The 25,650-nt window shown below is 34.9% G+C and overlaps 1 protein-coding gene across 13 annotated transcripts in view; it reads left to right on the top strand.

The window, feature by feature from the left end:
• The window catches only part of LOC123551157 (dynein axonemal heavy chain 1-like), a 107,572-nt gene that overhangs the window by 18,449 nt on the left and 63,473 nt on the right, over positions 1-25,650 (top strand). For 10 of the 13 annotated variants that reach the window (XM_053540683.1, XM_053540682.1, XM_053540680.1 and 7 more), the window contains exons 20-40: positions 1,392-1,590; positions 2,100-2,212; positions 3,033-3,173; positions 3,859-4,071; positions 4,458-4,622; positions 6,088-6,315; positions 6,860-7,042; positions 7,510-7,814; positions 8,195-8,399; positions 9,770-9,867; positions 10,600-10,705; positions 12,223-12,336; positions 14,279-14,428; positions 15,097-15,183; positions 16,322-16,428; positions 16,903-16,982; positions 17,405-17,496; positions 17,973-18,127; positions 18,859-19,036; positions 19,918-20,112; positions 20,462-20,581. In XM_053540683.1, the coding sequence (XP_053396658.1) occupies positions 1,392-1,590; positions 2,100-2,212; positions 3,033-3,173; positions 3,859-4,071; positions 4,458-4,622; positions 6,088-6,315; positions 6,860-7,042; positions 7,510-7,814; positions 8,195-8,399; positions 9,770-9,867; positions 10,600-10,705; positions 12,223-12,336; positions 14,279-14,428; positions 15,097-15,183; positions 16,322-16,428; positions 16,903-16,982; positions 17,405-17,496; positions 17,973-18,127; positions 18,859-19,036; positions 19,918-20,112; positions 20,462-20,581 (3,234 nt within the window). Of the gene's footprint in view, positions 1-1,391; positions 1,591-2,099; positions 2,213-3,032; positions 3,174-3,858; positions 4,072-4,457; positions 4,623-6,087; positions 6,316-6,859; positions 7,043-7,509; positions 7,815-8,194; positions 8,400-9,769; positions 9,868-10,599; positions 10,706-11,230; positions 11,337-12,222; positions 12,337-14,278; positions 14,429-15,096; positions 15,184-16,321; positions 16,429-16,902; positions 16,983-17,404; positions 17,497-17,972; positions 18,128-18,858; positions 19,037-19,917; positions 20,113-20,461; positions 20,582-23,490; positions 23,512-25,650 lie in introns of all 13 variants that reach the window. The other 3 variants (XM_053540681.1, XM_053540671.1, XM_053540674.1) reach the window with 2 other exon arrangements.

Here is a 25,650-nt window from a genome sequence, read left to right as displayed (position 1 = left end):
CTAGGTCAGTAGGTCTAAAAATAGAAAAACCTTGTGACCTCTCTAGAGGCCATATTTTTCATGGGATCTGTATGAAAGTTGGTCTGAATGTTCTAGAGGCCATATATTTAATAAGATCTTCATGAAAATTGGTCAGAACATTCACCTTGATGATATCTAGGTCAAGTTCGAAACTGGGTCACGTGCCATCAAAAACTAGGTCGGTAGGTCAAATAATAGAAAAACCTTGTGACCTCTCTAAAGGCCATATTTTTCATGGGATCTGTATGAAAGTTGGTCTGAATGTTCATCTTGATGATATCTAGGTCAAGTTCGAAACTGGATCACGTGCGGTCAAAAACTAGGTCAGTAGGTCTAAAAATAGAAAAACCTTGTGACCCTTCTAGAGGCCATATATTTCATGAAATCTTCATGAAAATTGGTCAGAATGTTCACCTTGATGATATCTAGGTCAAGTTAGAAAGTGGGTCACGTGCCATCAAAAACTAGGTCAGTAGGTCAAATAATAGAAAAACCTTGTGACCTCTCTAGAGGCCATATTTTCCATGGGATCTGTATGAAAGTTGGTCTGAATGTTCATCTTGATGATATCTAGGTCAAGTTTGAAACTGGGTCAACTGCAATCAAAAACTAGGTCAGTAGGTCTTGAAATAGAAAAACCTTGTGACCTCTCTAGAGGCCATACCCTTGAATGGATCTTCATGAAAATTGGTCAGAATGTTCACCTTGATGATATCTAGGTCAAGTTTGAAACTGGGTCACGTGCCTTAAAAAACTAGGTCAATAGGTCAAATAGTAGAAAAACCTTGTGACCTCTCTAGAGACCATATTTTTCAATGGATCTTCATGAAAATTGGTCAGAATTTTTATCTTGATAATATCTAGGTCAAGTTCAAAACTGGGTCACATGAGCTCAAAAACTAGGTCACTATGTCAAATAATAGAAAAAACGACGTCATAATCAAAATTGGATCATGTGGGAAGAGGTGAGCGATTCAGGACCATCATGGTCCTCTTGTTTTAAAACAATACATGGTTTGCCATTAATTCATAGGATGCTGTTTGTTTTTCGCATGCTAGCTATAGGCTTCGTTTTACATTTTTTAAACGTTCGACGTGACACCATTCCTACCAGTTTATCAAACATGCAGAACCATCTTTACAGGTATCTGTTGCAAAATGTCATATTTTATTAAACTTAGATATACAAAAGCTTCCTTTTGCAAAATACATCTTTTTATTTAATTTTCTGAGAACTCTAACACCAAAAAAATTTGAATGAGTAGCAAAACATCTGGAGTTGCTAGGTTTAGTTACAAGCACGTCTACTGCACATGTCTCTGACAATAGCTTAGATAGAGTAGAGCTGTATGGACTGTTTATTGTTCTAGTATGACAAGCTGGGAAAGCTTGTGAAGGACTTTGAGCCTTTCCGTAATCTCTGGGTCACAACTTCTGATTGGATGAGATGGCACGAGTCATGGATGAACGATCCATTGACATCTATCAATGCTGAGGAGTTAGAGAAGAACGTGAATGAAGCGTACAAAACAATGCACAAGTCTGTCAAAGTCTTCAATGATATCCCAAGTAAGTATTGAATGTCTGAGTATTTGAATAGAAGGGGAAAATTAGGCCTGAACTTTGTGAGATGTTTACTTAAAGTAAGTGTTTTTTTTATTATACATAAAGCACTGTGACTGATCTAGTTACAGAACTTGAAAATGTTACAGTTTCTTTTTCTAAAGTTTGTGTTATGTTTAATGTTAAAGCCTACAAGCACGTAAGTATTGTGATCTACTTAGCATGTCTTCCTCAGTTTTCATAATGCATCAAAACAAAATACTATAGGTATGTTTTTGGAGACACACTTTTATCAATATTTTTGTTAACAAAACTGATCTTTGTTGTACAAATGTTTCCACTGGAAAAGAATTCAATGTTCTAAGATGAAAGCTTCAGTTGACAATATTTCTAATCAAATATTTTATTAATAGTTTTAATATTTATATGTTAAGTTTGAACAATAAAATAGAAACTAAAAGTGCTCCAAGTTTAGCTTAGCTGGTTAATTCAGTGATTTTCTTATCTGTAAACAGGTGTTCAGCAGGTGGCACAAGAGATCAAGGGTATGATTGAAGAGTTCAAACCCTACATTCCACTGATCCAAGGTCTACGAAACCCTGGTATGAGGAGCAGACATTGGGACACGGTTAGTACAAGTCTTATTTGAAGTTTAGCTTCACAAGAAAACTTGGTTCTGTGAATTTGAAATTGACAGGTACTGGTTCATACAGTTTTATTTGCCACAATGATCGTGTATAAACATTCTTGATAATTCAGTTCTTTAATTGAAAGATTTCTTGAAGCAAACATAATTTTAAAACTAATTAGACAATCACATAGTTTTTAAGTAGTTACATGCAGATTAAACTTCATGAATTAATCAGTTATGAAAGTAATGAAAAAAACAATGAAAAAATTTAGTTTTGTTACTTAATGTACAAGTAGCTTTTTTGTTGTTATGGAAGTTCTACAAAGACCTCTTATTTTCCAGTTGTCCAATGAGCTTGGATTCTGTGTTGTACCAATTGGCTAACTTTACATTCACTAAATGTCTGATTTTCTATTTTCCAGTTGTCCGATGAGCTTGGATTCTCTGTTGTACCAAAGGCTAACTTGACATTCACTAAATGACTGATTTTCTATTTTCCAGTTGTCCGATGAGCTTGGATTCTCTGTTGTACCAAAGGCTAACTTGACATTCACTAAATGTCTGATTTTCTATTTTCCAGTTGTCCGATGAGCTTGGATTCTGTGTTGTACCAAAGGCTAACTTGACATTCAGTAAATGTCTGATTTTCTATTTTCCAGTTGTCCGATGAGCTTGGATTCTCTGTCGTACCAAAGGCTAACTTGACATTCAGTAAATGTCTGATTTTCTATTTTCCAGTTGTCCAATGAGCTTGGATTCTCTGTCGTACCAAAGGCTAACTTGACATTCAGTAAATGTCTGATTTTCTATTTTCCAGTTGTCCAATGAGCTTGGATTCTCTGTCGTACCAAAGGCTAACTTGACATTCAGTAAATGTCTTGAGATGAATCTCAATGACCACATTCAGACTATAGCCAAGGTTGCTGAGGTTGCTGGCAAGGAATACTCCATTGAACAGGTTTGTATACAGTAGCAATTCTTTTTGCTAATTTAAAAGCATCTATTGCTTAGTGGTAAAGGACTATGACTTCATTTACCGTCTATAATTGTGGGTTACAGGTTTGAATATTACAGTGTCCATCTGACTGGTTGTGTTTGGGCGATTGGGTGTTAAATCATTAATAGGTCCATTTGAACAGGATAACTAAATAGAAATCGGGTACATTGCCACCTGACATATGGATGTGATGTATATTCTCTGTGATATATGACTGAAGATATGTCCAAAGTATTTCCTCCTCTACCTCTAATATATGTGAAGAAGTTGTCAGTTCTTTTTTGAAAAGCATTAATACTTCAATGAAATCTGGGAATAGAAAGCATTGTTACATAACTGAAATACTGTTTAAAAAAATATTGCAATAAGCACATCACGGGCTCGTGAGTTTGGTCCTCGGGGTGCATGACGATATGAGAAAAAGACATTGTATCTGAAATAATTCATCTTCCACCTCAGATTCATGTGTGGAAGTTAGCAGTTACTTGTGAAAAACAGGTTTGTACTGGTATTGAATCCAGGAACACTGGTTAGGTTAACAGCCCATTGTGACATAACTAAAATACTGTTGAAAAACGGCATTTAGCCCATTACAAACAAAAAACACTCATCTAATAGTTAATTATTTGTTTATATATTATAAAAGGCTTTGGATAAGATGGAGAAAGAATGGGAACCAGTGCAGTTTGAAATCATGCCATACAAGGAAACTGGCACTTACATCCTGCGTTCTTCAGAGGACACGTCTCAACTGCTCGACGACCATATTGTCATGACACAGAGTATGTCATTTTCACCATACAAGAAACCGTTTGAAGAAAGAATCAACAACTGGGAAAATAAACTCACAACTACTCAGGTACTCTTTATAGAAATACAAACTTTGAAAATGATACTGTTGTACTATAGAAGTCATTGGTATTTGTTACACTGATTAACCTGTTTCCTTCATGAAAAATATAAAGTAATTATCATCTACAGATTTGACTTTGTCAAAGTATATTCTGTATATAAGTGAATACATGTAGTTTTAAATACAGAAAATTTTCATAGAAGTCTGGCTGTTGTTGTTTTTTTTTCTAAGATTTTTGGCATGTGCTGAAAGATTTTTTTTATGGTAGATGTTTTTTCTTTCATTTTAACAATATTTCAGCATAGAAAATTATTTGAAATTTAAATTTTCCTATTTCATCTGTTTTTATTGTAAAGAAAAGTAGTGTGTATTGATATTTCTAATGCTACTAGGATGTGCTTGATGAATGGCTCAACTGCCAGAGAGCCTGGTTGTACCTTGAGCCAATCTTCAGCTCGGAGGATATCAACCGACAACTGCCAGTGGAGAGCAAGAGATACGCCACCATGGAACGCATGTGGAGAAAAATTATGAAGAATGCCAAAGAAAACCCACAGGTATATTAAAGCATCTGCCAGCTTAAGAATGTGATGGGGTGCCTTTTTATGCAACAGACATTTAATATACATGTATTTTGTCAGTGATTCTCAGTGAAACAAAAAAATACTGTTTCTAGTGCTGATATAAAATAATTTTATATATGAAACAAACACTGTAGATGTTTTTTGTATATGTGGAACAATTCATGGTTCGGTTTCTGTAGACAATTGACAAAATAAGTGAGATAACGCTTCCATTTTAAGCTAAAAAGATTTGCACAAGTTTTTACTTCACAAACGACGATCTTTGAAATTCTTTATTAATTTTTCTAAGCAATACTATTTCATTAGCTCATCTGATTTTTTGGAAAAAAATGATGAGTTATTGTCATCACTTGAGCGGTTGTCGGCGTCGGCGTCGGCGTTGCCTGGTTAAGTTTTATGTTTAGGTCAGCTTTTCTCCTAAACTATCAAAGCTATTGCTTTGAAACTTGGAATACTTGTTCACCATCATAAGCTGACCCTGTATAGCAAGAAACATAACTCCATCTTGCTTTTTGCAAGATTTATGGCCCCTTTTGTACTTAGAAAATATCAATTTCTTGGTTAAGTTTTATGTTTAGGTCAACTTTTCTCCTAAACTATCAAAGCTATTGCTTTGAAACTTGGAATACTTGTTCACCATCATAAGCAGACCCTGTACATCAAGAAACATAACTCCATCTTGCTTTTTGCAAGAATTATTGCCCCTTTTGGACTTAGAAAATCAGTTTTCTTGGTTAAGTTTTATGTTTAGGTCAGCTTTTATCCTAAACTATCAAAGCTATTCCTTTAAAACTTGCAACACTTGTTCACCATCATAAGCTGACCCTGTACAGCAAGAAACATAACTCCATCCTGCTTTTTGCAAGATTTATGGCCCCTTTTGGACTTAGAAAATATCAGATTTCTTGGTTAAGTTTTATGTTTAGGTCAACTTTTTCTCTTAAACTATCGAAGCTATTGCTTTAAAACTTGCAACTCTTGTTCACCATCATAAGCAGACCCTGTACAGCAAGCAACATAACTCCATCCTGCTTTTTGCAATAATTATTGCCCTTTTTGGACTTAGAAAAATCATTTTCTTGGTTGAATATTATGTTTAAGTCAACTTTTCTCATAAACTATCAAAGCTATTGCTTTAAAACTTGCAACAGTTTTTCACCATCATAAGTGGACACTGTACATCAAGAAACATAACTCTATCCTGCTTTTTGCAAGAGTGATGGCCCTTTTTAGACTTAGAAAATCATGGGTAGGACAATATTTCTATTATACAAAAAAAATCAGATGAGCGTCAGCACCCGCAAGGCGGTGCTCTTGTTTTTATCTGCATTTACTTGTCACTTTAGTGTATGTACATTTGTTTTTGTATTATCAGCATTAATTTCCTAAATTATTACTGCTTTTATTTCATTTTATTGCCATGTATTTCTATTTACAGGTTATCTCCCTGTGTCCAGACAGCCGTCTCCTTGACAACCTGAAGGAATGCAACAAGTTGTTGGAGCAGGTACAGAAAGGTCTCAGTGAATACCTGGAGACGAAGCGTAATGCCTTCCCACGATTCTACTTCCTGTCTGACGATGAACTGCTTGAGATTCTCTCACAGACCAAGGATCCCACAGCCGTACAGCCTCATCTTAGAAAATGCTTTGAGAACATTGCCAAGGTAAGACAAACCTTTTTATACGCTAATGTATGAAAAATATTTTGGCTAATACATTCTCCATTTTTCAGCACCCATTCTCCCAATTATGAAGTTTTCTGTTGTTGACCAGTTGTTTTATTATTTCTGGAAAAGGGAGACATACAAATAGGCTGTGTCTTTCCTGCCTATTGTTATAACTATCACACTTTTTGTCCAATTCATAACTCTGCTTTCAATAAAGGGATTTTGAAATTACTTGACACAAATGTTTCCCATAATGAATTAACATGTTACCCACTTGTTCCCAGTCTCAAATGTCAAGGTCACATTTAGATTTCAAATGGTAACAGGGTCTGTTTCTTGTCTAGCTTTGGAATGTAGTGAAAAAAATACAAATTAACAAAGCACTAAAGTTCAGAAGTATTCTTCTATCAAACTTTGGCCTACATTTTAGACACTGGAGTCTTAGCTCAGCGATGAAGACATGATGAAATAAAGTTATTAATGAAATCATGATTACTATTAGATTATCGTGAGACTTATCCTGAAAAAAATTATGTTACAGCTTCGTTTTGAGGATGACTTACAGATCACACGTATGTACTCCGGTGAAGGTGAGGAGGTGGAGTTCCGAGGGAAGAAGTTGTATCCAACGGGCAATGTGGAGGACTGGATGTTGGAGATAGAGAACTGTATGAAAGAAAGTCTCCGTCTCATCATTGAGGAAAGTCTGGATGACTACAAAAAGGTTTTTGAAATCTGCTTAACTGACTCTCATTGAAAGTGTTCTCAAAATATAATTTACATTATTGATATTTTATCATACAGAGGCTTTAAAATCAGTTTACAAATATGAGTGAACACATTTCCTATTTTAATGGTTTGTCAGTAAAAACCCTTGTGCAGATATAAAAGTTCATTTGCCAGGAAATAACAGCAATAGACTTTGGAGTGTTTTCTGTAACTTTTATATTTCATAGTTACTGTAGCAACTTAGCAATGTTAAACATATATTTAAGCCATTGAGCTTTGATATATATAAATTTAATATTATCAAGAAAAGCCTACTAGGGTAGGAAACAAAAGGTCTGAAAATGTGTAGTAAATGTTTACTGTTGATAGGGTTTGAGGTGTTAATGTATGATAATACATTTGATAAACCTTTACCAGTTTTTGTGTGATATTTCTCATTAATGGAAGTTTTGTTTAATTTAGGTACCAAGAACAGAATGGGTATTGAAGTGGCCAGGTCAGGTAGTGTTAGCCGGATGTGGTGCATACTGGGCGACTAATGTAACAGCGGCACTTGAGAGGAAAGCCCTAGGGGAATATTTCAAGGAGGAGATATTACCCCAGCTTAATGATTTAAGAGAACTTGTTAATAAAAAAATATCAAAGATTGGACGTATGACATTATCTGCCTTGATTGTGATAGAAGTGCACGCGAGAGATGTGATCATCAATATGTTGGAGAACAACGTGGAGAACGTCAATGATTTTGAATGGATCAGTCAACTTAGGTAAACATACTTTAAAACAGATTTTTATTTTTTATGTATTGTTAGGATATACATCACTACCATATACCCAAGTATATAAAAAACACAACAGTATCTTATTGCCTCTCTCCCTAATATTGCACAACCCATATTTTCCACACAAAAAAAAGTTGACTTCCATCATAAAGCAAAAACAAGTACTATGATAGTGCTGTTATTGTTAAATTAATTCATGAGAAGTTGGATTTACAGTCTGTCCGAAATATGTAAAAAACGAATTTAAAAAAAATTGTAGAGGCCTTAATAAATGCCCCCTTCTGCAAAACGTAATGCTGCCAGGGGTGTTAATAAGGGAATATATGGTACATGTAGTTATGAAATGAACGGTCCTTTTTTTTCAGGTATTACTGGCATGATGACAACTTGTTTATTCGGGCTGTGAATGCAGAATTCCCATACGGGTATGAGTACCTTGGTAACACAATGAGGCTTGTGATCACTCCTCTCACTGACAGATGTTACCTTACCCTCACTGGTGCCCTGCATCTCAAGTTTGGAGGGGCTCCAGCAGGACCTGCAGGGACAGGGAAAACAGAAACAACAAAGGTAAAACGCCAGCCTATTCAACCAACTTAACAGCATTGGACCATTTTAAAAGCATAACAGGGAATTACCAATCCTTCATTAGATGGATCCTTGTTTCATACTTAGTCTAGTGGAATAGTTTTGTTATGCCCCTTAATGGAAGAAGAGTTGTAGATGTAGAAGAATTTCCCATGATTCCTTTTTAGCTCATCTGATTTTTTGAAAAAAAATGATGAGTTATTGTCATCACTTGAGCGGTTGTCGGCGTCGGCGTCTGCGTCGGCGTTGCCTGGTTAAGTTTTATGTTTAGGTCAGCTTTTCTCCTAAACAATCAAAGCTATTGCTTTGAAACTTGGAATACTTGTTCACCATCATAAGCTGACCCTGTATAGCAAGAAACATAACTCCATCTTGCTTTTTGCAAGATTTATGGCCCCTTTTGTACTTAGAAAATATCAGATTTCTTGGTTAAGTTTTATGTTTAGGTCAACTTTTCTCCTAAACTATCAAAGCTTTTGCTTTGAAACTTGGAATACTTGTTCACCATCATAAGCAGACCCTGTACATCAAGAAACATAACTCCATCTTGCTTTTTGCAAGAATTATTGCCCCTTTTGGACTTAGAAAATCAGTTTTCTTGGTTAAGTTTTATGTTTAGGTCAGCTTTTATCCTAAACTATCAAAGCTATTCCTTTAAAACTTGCAACACTTGTTCACCATCATAAGCTGACCCTGTACAGCAAGAAACATAACTCCATCCTGCTTTTTGCAAGATTTATGGCCCCTTTTGAACTTAGAAAATATCAGATTTCTTGGTTAAGTTTTATGTTTAGGTCAACTTTTTCTCTTAAACTATCAAAGCTATTGCTTTAAAACTTGCAACTCTTGTTCACCATCATAAGCTGACCCTGTACAGCAAGCAACATAACTCCATCCTGCTTTTTGCAATAATTATTGCCCCTTTTGGACTTAGAAAAATCATTTTCTTGGTTGAATATTATGTTTAAGTCAACTTTTCTCATAAACTATCAAAGCTATTGCTTTAAAACTTGCAACAGTTTTTCACCATCATAAGTGGACACTGTACATCAAGAAACATAACTCTGTCCTGCTTTTTGCAAGAGTGATGGCCCTTTTTAGACTTAGAAAATCATGGGTAGGACAATATTTCTATTATAAAAAAAAAAATCAGATGAGCGTCAGCACCCGCAAGGCGGTGCTCTTGTTGTTGCATATTTTTACTCTTTCTTGAAGCAAAAGAGCATCCACACTTGAAATTTCTCAGTGCTTGTATTGAATCTGTGTTTTGTCTGAACTGCTATATACATGAGAGTGATATTTCAGTTGGATGTGGATGAAAAAAATGCTTATTTGTTTTTATATGATTGTAGGATCTGGCAAAGGCCATGGCTATTCAGTGTGTGGTCTTCAACTGCTCTGACCAGCTTGACTTCATGGCTATGGGCAAGTTCTTCAAGGGTCTTGCCAGGTATGTCTTCAAGGGTCTTGCCAGGTATGTCTTTCTTCATTGTAGAATAAGAAGTTGTTTGTTATTTTAGAGTAGTAGAACATTTTAAAGCATGTTAGTAAAGAAAATGAAAATAGTCAATGTCAGAACTTCATTACAATAACTACTGAATGATGGAATTACAACCATAGCAATTTTACAAATGTTTAAAAGAAGATACTGACTTTTTCATAGATCAAAAGTTGAATAGGGTGAGTGTCTTGATCTAGAGATTAAAGAAGTGAAATACTTTTTAATGAACACTACTTAGAACATTCTTTGGTATTATCTAATGATGTGTATGGAGGGACAGTGGTACAGAGGTAAGCATCAGTCTTCTGATCCAGAGGTCAAGGGTTCAAATTTCAGTGAGAGCAGAATACAACTGCGATCTCCACAATCCCTTGCTTATGCGCAAGCGCTGGTCAGATATGTTCAGGTACTTGCCAGTTATGCCTTGGTACTGGCTTTTTGTGCACTGATACCAGTCACTTATCAACGCCTGAATACTTGTAAGTTATGTGCTTGTACCGGCCATTTTTGATTGGCCAGTTATGCGTGGGTACCTGTACCTGCCAGTTTTGTTCAGGTACTGGTCAAAAGTCCAGGAAACATTAACTGAGTTTAGTTAACAAGTTTCAGGACTGTCTCTACAATCAGTGTGCAATATATATCGGTAGCTTTAAACTAAATGATGTCTATGTTGGTTTGTAGTGCTGGAGCATGGGCGTGTTTTGATGAGTTCAATCGTATAGATATTGAAGTATTATCAGTGGTAGCTCAGCAGATCACCACTATTCAGAAAGCTCAACAACAGAGGGTGAGATACTGTAGCATGCTGCATGTTCTAGCTTAGTGTGTCATCTAACCTTAACCAGTAACTGTGTACTTCTCGTAGTGTTCAATTCTCATTTCACTTTTCTGTAGACAGCTTTTGATCTGTTATGTCATTCAAATGTCTTCTCATCATTTTCATAATAGATTAACTCTACCAGAAAATGTCTTGCAACCCTTCAATCTTGGAAAAGCATGACACCTCAATTTTTTATTACCCTTCACTTCTGTAAAAATCCTAACACCCCTCTGAGTTCATAAAATGTCTTAATTATCCTACATTTCAGCAACATTTCATTCTTCTTTTAAATGTCTAGCCACTTCCTTCTCAGCAAAAGGCTAACCACTTCTGGGATTTACATTTGGCTAATCACTTTATATCTGTCTTTTCATGTCTCTTGCTTTCAGATATCTATTAATCCTTTATTCTTTTGACAGAAATCTTTTTAACCTAGTTCTATTTTCTCCAAATGTATATCTTTCTCTAATTTCTCTGCACATGTATATTTAGCTGTGGAGCTTGGGCGTGTTTTGACGAGTTCAACCGTATAGATATTGAAGTGTTGTCTGTAGTTGCTATGCAGATTATGACCATTACCAGAGCCCAGGAAGCTAAAGTATACTTGTTGAAAAACCTGCTGTTGTGATTCTTATTTACTACGTTTTTTAAAGCTATACATTCACAGATTGAGCAAAAGTTTTTTCAGCACCATGTACAAAGCAATTTTATATTAAATTCATATCTGTAAATTATATAATATTTATAATTGTAAATGACATGTATATCCTACAAATAGCAGTGGCAAAAAATTTGAAACCGTAGATACTGGTGTATAATGTATAACTGTGTACCTGTGTATAAACCCCAAATCCTGTGAGGGTGACATTTTGGTTAATTTCCTGGTATTAAATATGAAAACAAATGTAGAAAATAGAAAATCATTTATATATGATAAACTTTTATACTTGTGTGTAATGCACACCCACAATTCATTGTTGGACCTGTTGGATGTGGGGAAATGAGTGTCAGGAAACGGGTATCTACAGTGAGTATGAAAACCCATATGCAATGATTGTATTTGCCTTAATTGAAATGATGATAACACTTCTATGCAAAATCTGTGAATGTGTTGCTTTAAGCTCACCAAGTCTAATGCCTGATGTTATTATGTTGGTTAATTTGTTTATTGTTGCTGTTGATGTTTTTTTCAATGTTCTTATATGAGTAACTTACATGCAATTGTTGAGCTAAAACACATGCATTTTGTAAAGGTGGTATAAATTTCCAATAGTGTCTGTGTAGTATTCTGTATGATATTTAAGAAATAAATATCTTGGGTTTTAGTTCAACTAATCATAAAATTTACAAAATTATTACATTCTGATCAAAGATAAGTTTGAAGATTGCTTCCAAAAAAACTGAGAAGGTTATGTTAAAAAAAAATTATTAAATAGGAAAAGATAATATATAGTGTTAATTTAATGATGTTATTATTTTCCCAGTTGGACAGATTTGTATTTGAAGGAGTAGAGCTACCATTGAAGGCATCCTGTGCTGTGTTTATCACAATGAACCCTGGTTATGCTGGTAGAACTGAGCTACCAGACAACCTGAAGGTAATACATACAATTTAGCTGACAACTTACCATTTACTTTGAAATCATTAAAATTCCAGGGGGAATAATTTTCATGGATTCAGTGACTGCAGCTGTCTATGAAAGTATGTCCCCATGAGCAAGTAGAATTTCCTTCATTTTAACTTCAGAAGTCATATTCCCACAAAACAGTTAGGCCAAAACCATGATTTTTTAGCTCGACTATTCGAAGAATAAGTAGAGCTATCCTACTCACCACGGCGTCGGCGTCGGCGTCACACCTTGGGTTAAGTTTTTCGTACCAGTCCACATTTTGACAAAGTCTTTTGAGATAAAGCTTTGAAACTTTCAACACTTGTTTACCATCATCATGGCCAGTTATAGGCAAGAGCACATAACTCCATCAAGGATTTTGGCTGAATTATGGCCCCTTTTGACTTAGAAATCATGGTTAAGTTTTTCGTACCAGTTCATATTTTGACAAAGTCTTTTGAGATAAAGCTTTGAAACTTTCAACAGTTGTTTACTATCACCATGTCCAGTTATAGGCAAGAGCACATAACTCCATCAAGGATTTTGGCTGAATTATGGCCCTTTTTGACTTAGAAATCTGGGTTAATATTTCGTACCAGTCCACATCTTGACAAAGTCTTTTGAGATAAAGCTTTGAAACTTTCAACAGTTGTTAACCATCACCATGTCCAGTTATAGGCAAGAGCACATAACTCCATCAAGGAATTTGACTGAATTATGGCCCCTTTTGACTTAGAAATCATGGTTAAGTTTTTCGTACCAGTTCATATTTTGACAAAGTCTTTTGAGATAAAGCTTTGAAACTTTCAACACTTGGTTACCATCACCATGTCAGTTATAGGCAAGAGTACATAACTCCATCAAGGATTTTGGCTGAATTATGGCCCTTTTTGACTTAGAAATCTTGGTTAATATTTCGTACCAGTTCATATTTTGACAAAGTCTTTTGAGATAAAGCTTTGAAACTTTCAACATCTGTTTACCATCACCATGTCCAGTTATAGGCAAGAGTACATAACTCCATCAAGGATTTTGGCTGAATTATGGCCCTTTTGACTGAGAAATCTTGGTTAAGTTTTTCGTACCAGTTTATATTTTTTGTAAGTGTTTGACACATGGCTTTGAACTTTTATCACTTGTTTAGTATAATAGTCTCTATCTGTAGGAAGAGAAATAACTCTGTCATCTATTTGGTGAATTATGGCCCATTTTGGACTTTGAAATTGGTTCTGCTTCCATACAAGTCCATGTTTTGTCAAAACTATTTGACATATGGCTTTTAAACTTTGAACACTTGTTTATCATTATGATTTTCATCTGTAGGCAAGAGTACATAACTATTTCGACTGAATTATGGCCCTTTTTGGACTTTGAAATTGGCTCATATATTGCCATTTAGTGCAAGACTTATCGAAATCAAAGTAATACAGGAACATTGTTTGTCTAATCTATTTATTTCTTTTGTCTGAATATCCGTGGAAATATTTTGACACCATTCTTCAATCAATACTTCGAATAGTCGAGCGCGCTGTCATCAGACAGCTCTTGTTTGCCAAGGAAATTAGCTGATTTCATTATATTTCATTATATTTCATTCATAGGTCTACAAATTTACCTTAAGATGGTTCTAATAAAAAAACTACAGACTTACAGCCATTTGATCAAATATATGAACTCTTTTACGAAAGAAACGGTTGGTTTAAATTCCAATATCTTATTATATGGTTGAATTTTTTACAGATTTGAAATATTCTTACATGTTATGTTTGTTATTGAATACTTTACAACAAGGGGCTTTGAAGAGAAAAGAAGAGAAAAAATCTTTCCCTTTCCTTAAGTGTTGTAGTTATAATGGTATTGGATGACACTTGATTAAGCTACCCAGATGCTTCTTTATCATGAAATTGTGACACATGGATTTCTGTTTCAGGCATTGTTCCGTCCAGTAGCTATGATGGTACCAGACTATGCCTTGATTGCAGAAATCAGTTTGTTCTCTTTTGGTTTCTCAGAAGCCAAACAATTAGCCAAGAAAATTGTGTCTACCTTCAAGCTGTCATCAGAGCAGCTCAGTTCACAGGTAATATATCGTTGCTTATTTTTTCCTTCTAGTCTTCATTAAATGTTTAACCCTTACCCTGCTAAATTTCTATAATGGACTTGTCCATCTTTCAATTTGGACAGTACCGTTAACTGTTAAAAGGGGTAGATACTGACTGAATGGTGAACAGTGCAGATCATGATCAGACTGCACGGATGTGCAGATTGATCTTGATCTGCACTGGTTGCAAAGGCAGAATCAAAGGCAGAATCAATCGTGTCCAGCATGATAAGGGTTAAAAAATAAGGCTCATAGTCCTAAGGTATGAAACTGAGTTTGCAGACCAGTCTCAGAATGCTGTCTTGCCATTGGTCAGTTTTAAGATTCTGCTCAGGATTAACCAATCAGAGGTTGGAATATTTAGACTGGTCATTTCAGCTTCAGCGGTAAAGTTATAATAGTGGCTATTAAATTTTGTTAATGTCTCAGAAATTACGAAACTTCATGCAATAATGCCATACTTTGAAATGCATATTAAATTAATTAATAGCCCTCAAAAGAAATGACATCAAAATATATAATTTTTAAAGATTTTTTGACTGCACTATCTCGTTATGTACAGTCTAATAACTACACAGTATATTGATATTTCCTCCCTGGTATTTTTACATGTATCACTGAGTCTTTGCTGTATATATATATTACAGGACCATTATGATTTTGGTATGAGAGCTGTCAAGTCTGTGATATCTGCCGCTGGTAACCTCAAGAGACAGTACTTTGACATGGACGAGGTAAAATATATGTACAGTCGAGACTGTTTTAAGAGAGCGACTTTGGGAAGCAGCAAAAAAGGTCACATATGACAGGGAGTCTCTTAAAACAGTGTCACTCAACCGGCTGATGCTGGTTTCATATATCTGACTGATTTTTCCAATTAAGTACATGTATATCCGATACTTATATATAGGCCTCTGAAGGGAAGAGTGAAAAATGTTTAAATACTATTTTTTAATTACATTTTGATAAAATAAAACATTTAAAATAGTTTGCATCATTCGTAAGATGTGATAAAACATTAAAATTTAAGCTCATGATCTGGCAAGCAGTAATTGGGATTTTAAAATATAAATGTTCCATTAGATAAAGATGAACTGTTTACACACTGTTAATGTTCATTTGTTTCTTTGTGTATTAATCATTAAATGGTCCTGTGAAATTATTTGTTATTGACTGCATCTTTAAACCATGTTTACTTCCTCATTTCCTGTTAAATACCACCTTCTTTTTGTTTCGGGAACATTGTTAATTTATGCCCCAACTCCTAATTCTTCAGCGACTTTATACGCTAGTTTTCCCCGGTCGAGCAATTTAGTGCCTTAACACGCTGTTCTAATGTCAAAACAGTTCTTTTTTACATTTTTCATCGGCCATTTGTTGTAAACAAATAAGTTCTCGCCTCAGACAACTTCACGCGAGATAACGAACGGTAACTCTTGTCGAGTAAAAACTTGCGAGGGGGCATCTCACAGTCACTGAAAACGGTCAAATAATCGATTCGGGAGACTGATTTCACAGTCGCTTGTCGGGTAAGGCAGGGAGTTGCTTAATTCAGGCTATTTATATAGTAAATTGCATCCGGGACATAAAATAGGGTCGCATATGACAGGGAGTTGCTAAATTCAGGGGGTCGTTAAGGCAGTCTTGACTGTACATTATAAATTACCAATATGGTTAAATATTTCGGTTGAAATTAAGCCAATTGTTTTCTTATTTCTTGCAAGTTTTGCAGAAAACAGCCTTTTAGTTACTTTTCTTATGCTGAAATTTTAGATTACTGTCTACAAATGTTATTTCTCAATGGAAAATTGACTTAAGGTGTTGATTAACTGTTAGCCATAACATACTTGAATGTTAAATATTTTGATGTAGGAACTGATTGCCCTCAGAGCCATCAGAGATGTAAATGTGCCCAAGTTCTTAGTGGATGACTTGAAATTGTTCAATGGTATCGTCTCTGATCTGTTCCCCAATATTAAGTAAGTATCCCCAACAGACAAATCTGAAAATATTAGTGTTACGTTATGTAAGACATATATGAAACTATGAAACTTTCTTAAACTTTCATTAAATTTTGTGCACATATTTTGTCAAAAACAACTTTTATGAGACATGAATTTGTAGGTTTTGAACTGAAAAGATGAAAATTTGCCTACTTGTTGGGATTTAATTTTATGAATTGACGCAACCTGGAATTCCGTGAAATATTAAATTTTCACAAATGTTAATGATGTAACAGTATTCTGTTTTTTTTTAAGTACCAGTGATAAGAAGTGATGTTTCAATATGAAAAAAGAGTTTTATGTTGTCAGAAATCAGACATTTGCACAATTCAGATTCTCATTTTTGAATGTTTTGAGTATTAACATAAAAGTTTGATGGCTAAATAATCTTACTGGCTATTGTACTGTATAATGTTTTGTGTGTTTAATTTTGTTTAAAATCATTTACAGAGAACAGCCCATTGATTATGGTACACTTGATGAATATTTGAGAAAGTCTTGCCCAAAACTTGGAATCAAAGATGTTGAAGGTTTGATTTACTATTGCTTTGTCTTTACATGTTGATATGGAAATTGAAGTCCTGCTCATTTATGTCTGTCTGTTTGCCCATCTATCAGTCCGTCTCTCTGTAAAGTTCAGTTGAGACTACTTTTTGTGCCTCTAGTTGGATTTTAATCAAAATAATTGATATGTGGTGTTTACACTGAGTCGACTAATAAGTATTTTGACTTCCAGTTATAAAAAGTTATAAAGTTATTGACTCAGATTTTATTTCAACTAATGAAATCTGTCAGAAGAACTGTCTAAATACTGCTGGTAATTAGAAACTGATTTGAAATATAGTGTGGAAAAACTTGTGCTTGCAATGAAACACGATATTTGTTGATGTTGTGTTATATACCTGTAAAACCTGTCTATTACAATGGTATATGTTTGAATTTGATTTTTCAGGTTTTATCAACAAGTGTATACAGCTGTTTGAGACAACTGTGGTACGACACGGTCTTATGTTGGTTGGTCCAACTGGATCTGGTAAAACGAAGGTTAGTGAATGTAAGATTATACTTAAATAACAGATAAAATAAAATTGACCAAATTTTTTCCTCTCGGACTAAAATTTCATGAATTCGCCTCTTCCCAAGATTTCTTTACATATCTTCAAGAGCTGTTGGGCAGAAAGAACTAACTTCGACTCACTCCCTTTAATCAGTGTATGCTTATGCATGGGTTTGGGTCGAATTCTTTCATGTGAAGAAGCCATCAAGACAGTTTGTAGGAAGCAGATAGCTGTGCTAGTGTCCCTATCCATGCCTGAATTAAGGCCCAGAGGTGGACCCCTGAGCTGGATTATAAAACTGACTTTGGAGACAGTCTCAAAATTCTAACAACTGATTGGTTGTTACTAAGAACAGTTTTGAAATTGACCAACGGTAGCATTGCAATTCTGAGACTAGTCTCCAAACTTTGTTTTATAGCCTTAGGACTTGTTCTTCATTTCTGTTTTCTTTTTTCGTTTCAGTGTTATGAGACCTTGAAGATGGCACAGACAGCACTAACTGGTCAGCTGTCACCTGCAGGCTTCACTTTCACAGCTACACATTCCTATGTTCTCAACCCAAAATCTATCACTATGGGTCAGCTGTACGGAGAATTTGATGCCCTCACTCACGAATGGTAGGTGTGAGGATAGCTTGTTTTTTTTTGGTTTTTTTTTTATATAAACTCGAGAACTTAAAAAACATCTCATCTATATATTTATGACAATTTTTTCATTCTTGCAACTTGTATTAAAATATTTTGATATCTGCTCATTATTATTCATTAAATCTGACCCAACAGGGTGGTTTCTTTTGTGAGACTTGAAGCATAACAATTGTGTCCTGTGCACATGTAGCTGGGGCTGTAATCTGTGTCTTACAAAATTCACCGCTTGCATTTACAATAAGTAAATGTTATTACAACGCAATTACAATAAGTAAATGTTATTACAATATTACAACGCAATTACAATAAGTAAATGTTATTACATGTTGAAGTCAGTTACAAACTAATGAAAAGCCATTTTGTTCAAAATTTCCAGACTTGTATTAAAGGTCTATTCATTAAAGTTATTGACTTGCATTCCTCTCAAAAGTAGGCATTTCTCAATATCTTTTATTGAAACCCTTTAAAGTGACAATATCATACACTGTCCAGTTATTTTGATATGGGAGAGTCACCAGAATTAACTGGACATGCTGTGGCTCTAGGGTTCCACATTTCAGAATTTTTATTATTTTGCTATGATATTTCTTTTTTCTTGCAAAAACAATATTGTTACACTAGATGAATCAGACATAAATGGAAAATCTAACATTTTCATTTCAAAATTTTGAAAAATAACTGTTTTGTTATATGTGATACAGGACTGATGGTATCTTGTCAACACTCATTCGTGGTGGTTCGTCAGCAACAAATGAAGACAAACGTTGGTATGTCTTTGATGGACCAGTAGACGCTGTCTGGATTGAGAACATGAACACTGTACTGGATGACAATAAGAAACTGTGTCTTAGCAGTGGAGAAATCATCAAACTCACTGACGTAATTTTTTTTAAATTTTAAATAGAGCTATTAACAGCAGTTTACGGTTGTAAATTCCATGTCAAGGCAAGGTGTATGTTCTGTGTGACCCTTTGACCAAAGGTAGTACTTCTTAACGTAATTTGTCATCCACCTCAGTCTAATCATACAGTTGGTTGTGTAGAACACTTGAGTACTAATAAAGTTACAAGCTGGTGAACATTACAGCCTTACATAATTTAAATACTACTGTTATTCAGATATAGTGTAATTAATAATGCTTAAAAGATTTTCTTCTATTTTAATCATTACCAGATATTTGTGCTGAAAATCTCTGTAAAATGCCATTTCATATATAAGATTGTCTTAGCATATTCTATTTCCTAAACATTTTAGTTCCTCTCACAGGATTGGATTTAGTTGTGTCATAGCTAAGTATTTCATGTGTAGAAGCTGCCTATCCTGCTTGCAGTAGATCCATGACGCTACAAGGGTACTACCTGCCTATCCTTAAATAATTCTCTGAAATGTCATTAAACCTTTGGCGACCTGCCCGCTTAGCTCAGTAGGTAAGAGCGTTGGTCTACGGATCGCGGGGTCGTGAATTCGATCCTCGGGCGGGGCGTATGTTCTCTGTGACTATTTGATAAACGACATTGCGTCTGAAATCATTAGTCCTCCACCTCTGATTCATGTGGGGAAGTTGGCAGTTACTTGCGGAGAACAGGTTTGTACTGGTACAGAATCCAGGAACACTGGTTAGGTTAACTGCCAGCCGTTACATGACTGAAATACTGTTGAAAAACGGCGTTAAACCCAAAACAAACAAACAAAAACCTTGGGCGCCTTGTATGACTTACTATGACTAAAATTTAGCGTAAATGTGTATCTAAATATTTCAGCACATGACAATGATGTTTGAAGTGGCTGATTTAGCTGTCGCCTCCCCAGCTACTGTCAGTAGATGTGGTATGGTATACCTGGAACCAAGCTATATTGGACTGCCACCTTTTGTAGAATGCTGGCTGAGAAACATTCCAGAAAATATCTACCCATACATGGAGAAACTACAGGAGTTGTTTGACAAATTCATGGAGGTATTTTGTTTGATAAGACTTACTTATAAATTCACTTGATCTGAACCTAGTATAGAAAAATATTCATTTTAAACTGATATTCTATGGGTGTTTAAAATTTTGAAAACAGAATTGAGTATGTATGTGAGTTTGCAGAGATTATGTTGAAGAAGGTTTTGCTTAGACAGTTATTTTTACATCCATAATTGATCATGATTGGTGAGAAAGAAATACTTTCTATATATAAAACGCCTTCTCTTTGAAATTATTATCAGTCTTATAACTACAGAAATAACAACTTTGCTTTCAATATGGTGATGTAAAAAAACAACACAACTTTACATTTCTGTCTTCACTTACGTACTTTCAGCCTGCCATAGACTTTGTGCGTCATCATGTTCGAGAGATAGTTGGCACGGTGGATTGTAATCTAGTGTTCAGCCTCCTCAAACTGCTAGAGTGCTTCTTTACTCCATTCATGCCCAAAGAGGTATATACATGTACATTTACCTACATACTTAGCTTTCTATAAACCTTTATATTAACCTTAGCTAGTTTGGCTGATCATTAATTATTTGTATCATCCTCCGCTAATTCAGCTTAATAAGAAAACATTTTGTCAGTAATGAAAAAAGCAACTTCAGGGAAACTCGTGCAGATTTTAGGCATCAGTTTTGTCTTAGAAACAAGCTGGCTCAGTTGTTCAGAACTTTTCTTGTTTTAGCCATTGTTGATTCTAATCAATCTAGAGTATTCCATAATATAAGTTTTACACATAATGTGAGATGTAAATAATTTTCTAATGGTTTATAGAAGCACTAAAAATCAGTTATTTAAATAAAAAAAAGATTTTTAAAGACTAGGAAAGTTGTCGAAATGTAGAGGGTTTTTTAGTCTTTAGCTTTTACACTTAATCAAACTTCTAGTACTCATTCTAGTCAAGCTAGAGTTACTTGAACACTTCGACATTGAAAAACTTGAAATAAGTGACACAGTTTCTAAAAATAATGTTCTTACATGCATAGATTTTAAAAGAAATATTTACAATTTTTTGCATTGTTCCTTTGAGTTAAATATTTAATTTGGTCATAAAGTTAAGCAGCATTGTTGCATATTCTTGTCATCTTCATTCTTCTCAGTACTGACATCAAATGGTTCCTGTGTATCATATTAAACTGGTCTTTTACCTTCAGATCTCTAGTTTCTGCTATGTGTAATCATGCTTAGTATTCATGAACATATACATATATAAACAAGTATTATGTTGCTTGCTATTATATATTTATGTTTTAAACACATACATTGCATTTCATGAAATACTTGCAATATTAACTTGTCCTGTTGAAATAAAATACTGTAAACCTAGAAATGTTCGTGGATACTATGCTTCGTGTTTTTCAGAACGTGGACATTTTCGCGGATACAGATATTCTCGGAATCATATCCATCGCGAATCCCACGCAAGTGAAGTCGCAAGTGAACGTATTTAGTATGCTAAGGCAATAGTTGCATTTATAGTATTCTCGAAAACGTTCAGTATTTTGTACCCCTTAATTATAAATGTACCCCAATCCTTTTCATCCATATCAACGGCTATTCACACACCTGATTATTGACAGTCAGTAAATTGCTGTTATTACAATATCATCTGTTTGCCATTTAAAGCAGTATCTTTTGTTAGGAGATTAAACAACACTTAGCAGAAATAGACCAATATTTTACTTACAAATAATACATGTGTATATCGCATTGGCTGCCGACTACAAATTGCATTATATGTCGTTTGATAGATGCATATTTTTTCTGTTTTTATCCCCTGTTTGCCTGACAGATCAATATTGAAAAGGCTGTTACATCATAGAAAAATAACGTATCAATCAATTGAGTTAATGTGGATTTGTGCACTCATTTTATACAATTATGGTACTAGAATTTGAGCTATTAATATCCAGGTATGTGTAAGTACAGAACCATTTTATAGCGATCTATTTAAGCTGAAGCTAGAATCTTTCACGTTTTTGTTAGATCAGAGTTTTTCGCGGCTATTTAATTTCATGGAAACATACTACCCACGAAAGACACTAATTTAAAAAGTGCAAAAACATTTCTAGGTTTACAGTAACTTGTCGAATATTTGAAAATTGTGAAGAACTGCATCAAAAACTTTCTCTAATTTTGCCTTTTTTTTCTGATCTATTCTTTGTTTTGAAATTGTTAACAAAACTAATTTAGTAAGCTTAATTTTTATCTATGACATAACTGCTTATTATATGCATGCCAGACAAGCACTTCTAATTTAACTATTTTAAGAATAAAATTTACAAGAAAATATCCCAGCTCATGTTATGTTTTAAATATAAATATTTCTTATTTCTTATCATAATCTAGGGTAAGATATCTGTGAACCACACACTGTCTTGAATTGTGACAACTGAATTTAGTATTTATGTTGTTGCATTGGTGTTCACAGAATGTCAAAAACGTCTTCCCACAGTTCACCTGCCTAAGGTGTTGTGTTGTCTGTTGTTGCAAGAACTGCTGTAATGTTTCATACACATTTTAGCTTTGAGCCGCGCCATGAGAAAACCAGCATAATGCATTTATGACCAGCATGGATCCAGACCAGCCTGCACATCCACGCAGTCTGGTCAGGATCCATGCTGTTCACTAACGGTTTCTCTAATTGCAAGAGGCTTTGAAAGCCAACAGCATGGATCCAGTCTAGACTGTCGAATTTGCGGGCTGGTCTGGATCCATGCTGATCACAAATGCACTATGTTGGTTTTCTCATGGCGTGGCTCATTTACTTTGATTACCACATGACTGGATGCCTAGATGTCTTTCCATATGGACTTGTAAAATTTGATATTGGTTGTGAGGCATCATTTGATTGTATTTGATTCAGTGTAAAATGTGCCAGTGTTACACTAGTAATATTGTGCTCCTAAAATTGAGCAATATCTCTCTCCTAGAATTTGTGCATATTTCTGGAAACAAATCTAATAACCTATAACTGTTGATGTATTGACTCAGTGTTCTTATATTTTCTGGTCCTTTGGGATCATTGAGTATATTTAATTGTACTATAGCAGAATTCCGCAAAAGCAAGGGGGCGGGGCGGGAGGGGTGTTACACATTTCATTACCTCTTTATAAACAGACACAGTAGAACAGAATATGCTATGGTGTTGCTTGGTTATGTTCTGTGCTTCCAAAGGATCACAGACTTTATTACTCATTGATGCAAAAGTTTTTAGGTATGATATGTATGCTACTTTTTTGGCGGAATGGGGAGAAATGTAGTTCAGATAGAATATGAAAAATTTTCCAGTGCCATTTAGTATATATGATACCTAACCTACAGACGCAGAATATTTCTCATATTACACTGCTTTTTCAGTTTGACTTTGCGTCTGACAGTGTGAGACAATCACTTACGTTTTAGATATTTTTTTACAATGCAGTATGGTTGCACGTCTTCTAATTATTTTGGTTGTGCAATTTGTTCCGATACTTGACCAACATTATAGTACTGGCATGCTACTTATGGAGGTGTCTTGGTCTATATATATATATATATATATATATATATATATATATATATTGCACAGATTATATCTTCATTATGAAGAGCACCTAGATGCTTACTGTATATTTCAAAAACAGCAAAAGCATGGTGATTGGGCACTGGTTTTACTGTCTGAAATTTACTTGTTGTCTTTTTTCAAGCATAATTGTTACGTTAAAGAACAGCGGTCTTAGGGTGAAGAGGTGTACTGGCTATAAGAGTAGAGTTTTACTGTATTTCTGGCCCTTGCAGGGAGGCTTGCAGCAATCTCACTGTCCATCTTTATCAAAAACACTTTATGCCTCAGCTATGACCCAATATAACCAATTCTAGGGTTTTCTGTGAAACTTTAAACAAATAATGAGATTAATCCAACTACTATAACAGTAACCGCTCAAAGGATATAAGCACAATGTCTGAGTTTCTTTCGATGTCAAGTGGTCTAAATGTAGAAAATACTTGGAAAGTTGCTGCGGACCACGTGACTACTTGAATTAACCCTGATACTTGTTCAGTCTATGCATTAAAAAGGATGTTTGTTTGTACTGTAGTCACATGCAGATTATCAAGTTGCAACCCGAGTTGCATATTTGAGTTTTCTAAAAAAAAAAAGTATGATTTATAATATGAATAAAAAAAATTTCAACACGGACTTTGCATGGGCTTGCCATACTGCTTACCTACTTCATTGTACTAAGGCAGTTCAGTATTAATCAGAGACAAAGACAAGTCTCTTTATTAAGTTACTGCTAAATAAGGACCATGGCCAGTGTTTTTGTCTTGCATCACAGCTGGCATGGTTGGATGGGTCACATTTCATTGCATGGCCTGTTAGCTTTTGTCATGATGTAATGTGTTGGAGCATTTATAAATAGAAAATTTATAAACTAGAATGGTGATGGAGCAGTTATATATACGTATATATATCATAGAGCTATTTTTAGCTCACCAGTCACAAAGTGACAAGGTGAGCTTTTGTGATTGTGCGGCGTCCGTCGTGCATGCGTAAACTTTTGCTTGTGACCACTCTAGAGGTCACATTTTTCATGGGATTTTTATGAAAGTTGGTCAGAATGTTTATCTTTATGATATCTAGGTCAAGTTCCAAACTGGGTCACGTGCGGTCAAAAACTAGGTCAGTAGATCTAAAAATAGAAAAATCTTGTGACCTCCCTAGAGGCCATATTTTTCAATGGATCTTCATGAAAATTGGTCAGAATGTTCACCTTGATGATATCTAGGTCAAGTTTGAAACTGGGTCATGTGCAATCAAAAACTAGGTCAGTAGGTCAAATAATAGAAAAACCTTGTGACCTCTCTAGAGGCCATATTTTTCATGGGATCTGTATGAAAGTTGGTCTGAGTATTCATCTTGATGATATCTAGGTCAAGTTTGAAACTGGGTCACGTGCGGTCAAAAACTAGGTCAGTAGGTCTAAAAATAGAAAAAACATTGTGACCTTTCTAGAGGCCATATTTTTCAATGGATCTTCATGAAAATTGGTCAGAATGTTCACCTTGATGATATCTAGGTCAAATTTGAAACTGGGTCAACTGCAATCAAAAACTAGGTCAGTAGGTCTAAAAAAAGAAAAATCTTTTGACCTCTCTAGAGGCCATATTTTTCATGAGATCTTCATGAAAATTGGTGAGAATGTTCACCTTGATGATATCTAGGTCGAGTTCAAACCTGGGTCATGTTCGGTCAAACCCCTAGGTCAGGAGGTCTAAAAATAGAAAAACCTTGTGACCTCTCTAGAGGCCACATTTTTCATGAGATCTTCATGAAAATTGGTGAGAATGTTCACCTTGATGACATCTAGGTCAAGTTCAAAACTGGGTCACGTGCTTTCAAAAACAAGGTCATTAGGTCAAATAATAGAAAAACCTTGTGACCTCTCTAGAGGCCATATTTTTCATGGATCTTCATGAAAATTGGTCAGAATTTTTATCTTGATGATATCTAGGTCAAGTTCAAAACTGGGTCACATG

Source organism: Mercenaria mercenaria, chromosome 4 (genome assembly GCF_021730395.1).
Source record: "Mercenaria mercenaria strain notata chromosome 4, MADL_Memer_1, whole genome shotgun sequence".
NCBI lineage: Eukaryota > Metazoa > Mollusca > Bivalvia > Venerida > Veneridae > Mercenaria > Mercenaria mercenaria.
This window is presented reverse-complemented; position numbering and strand designations above follow the sequence as displayed.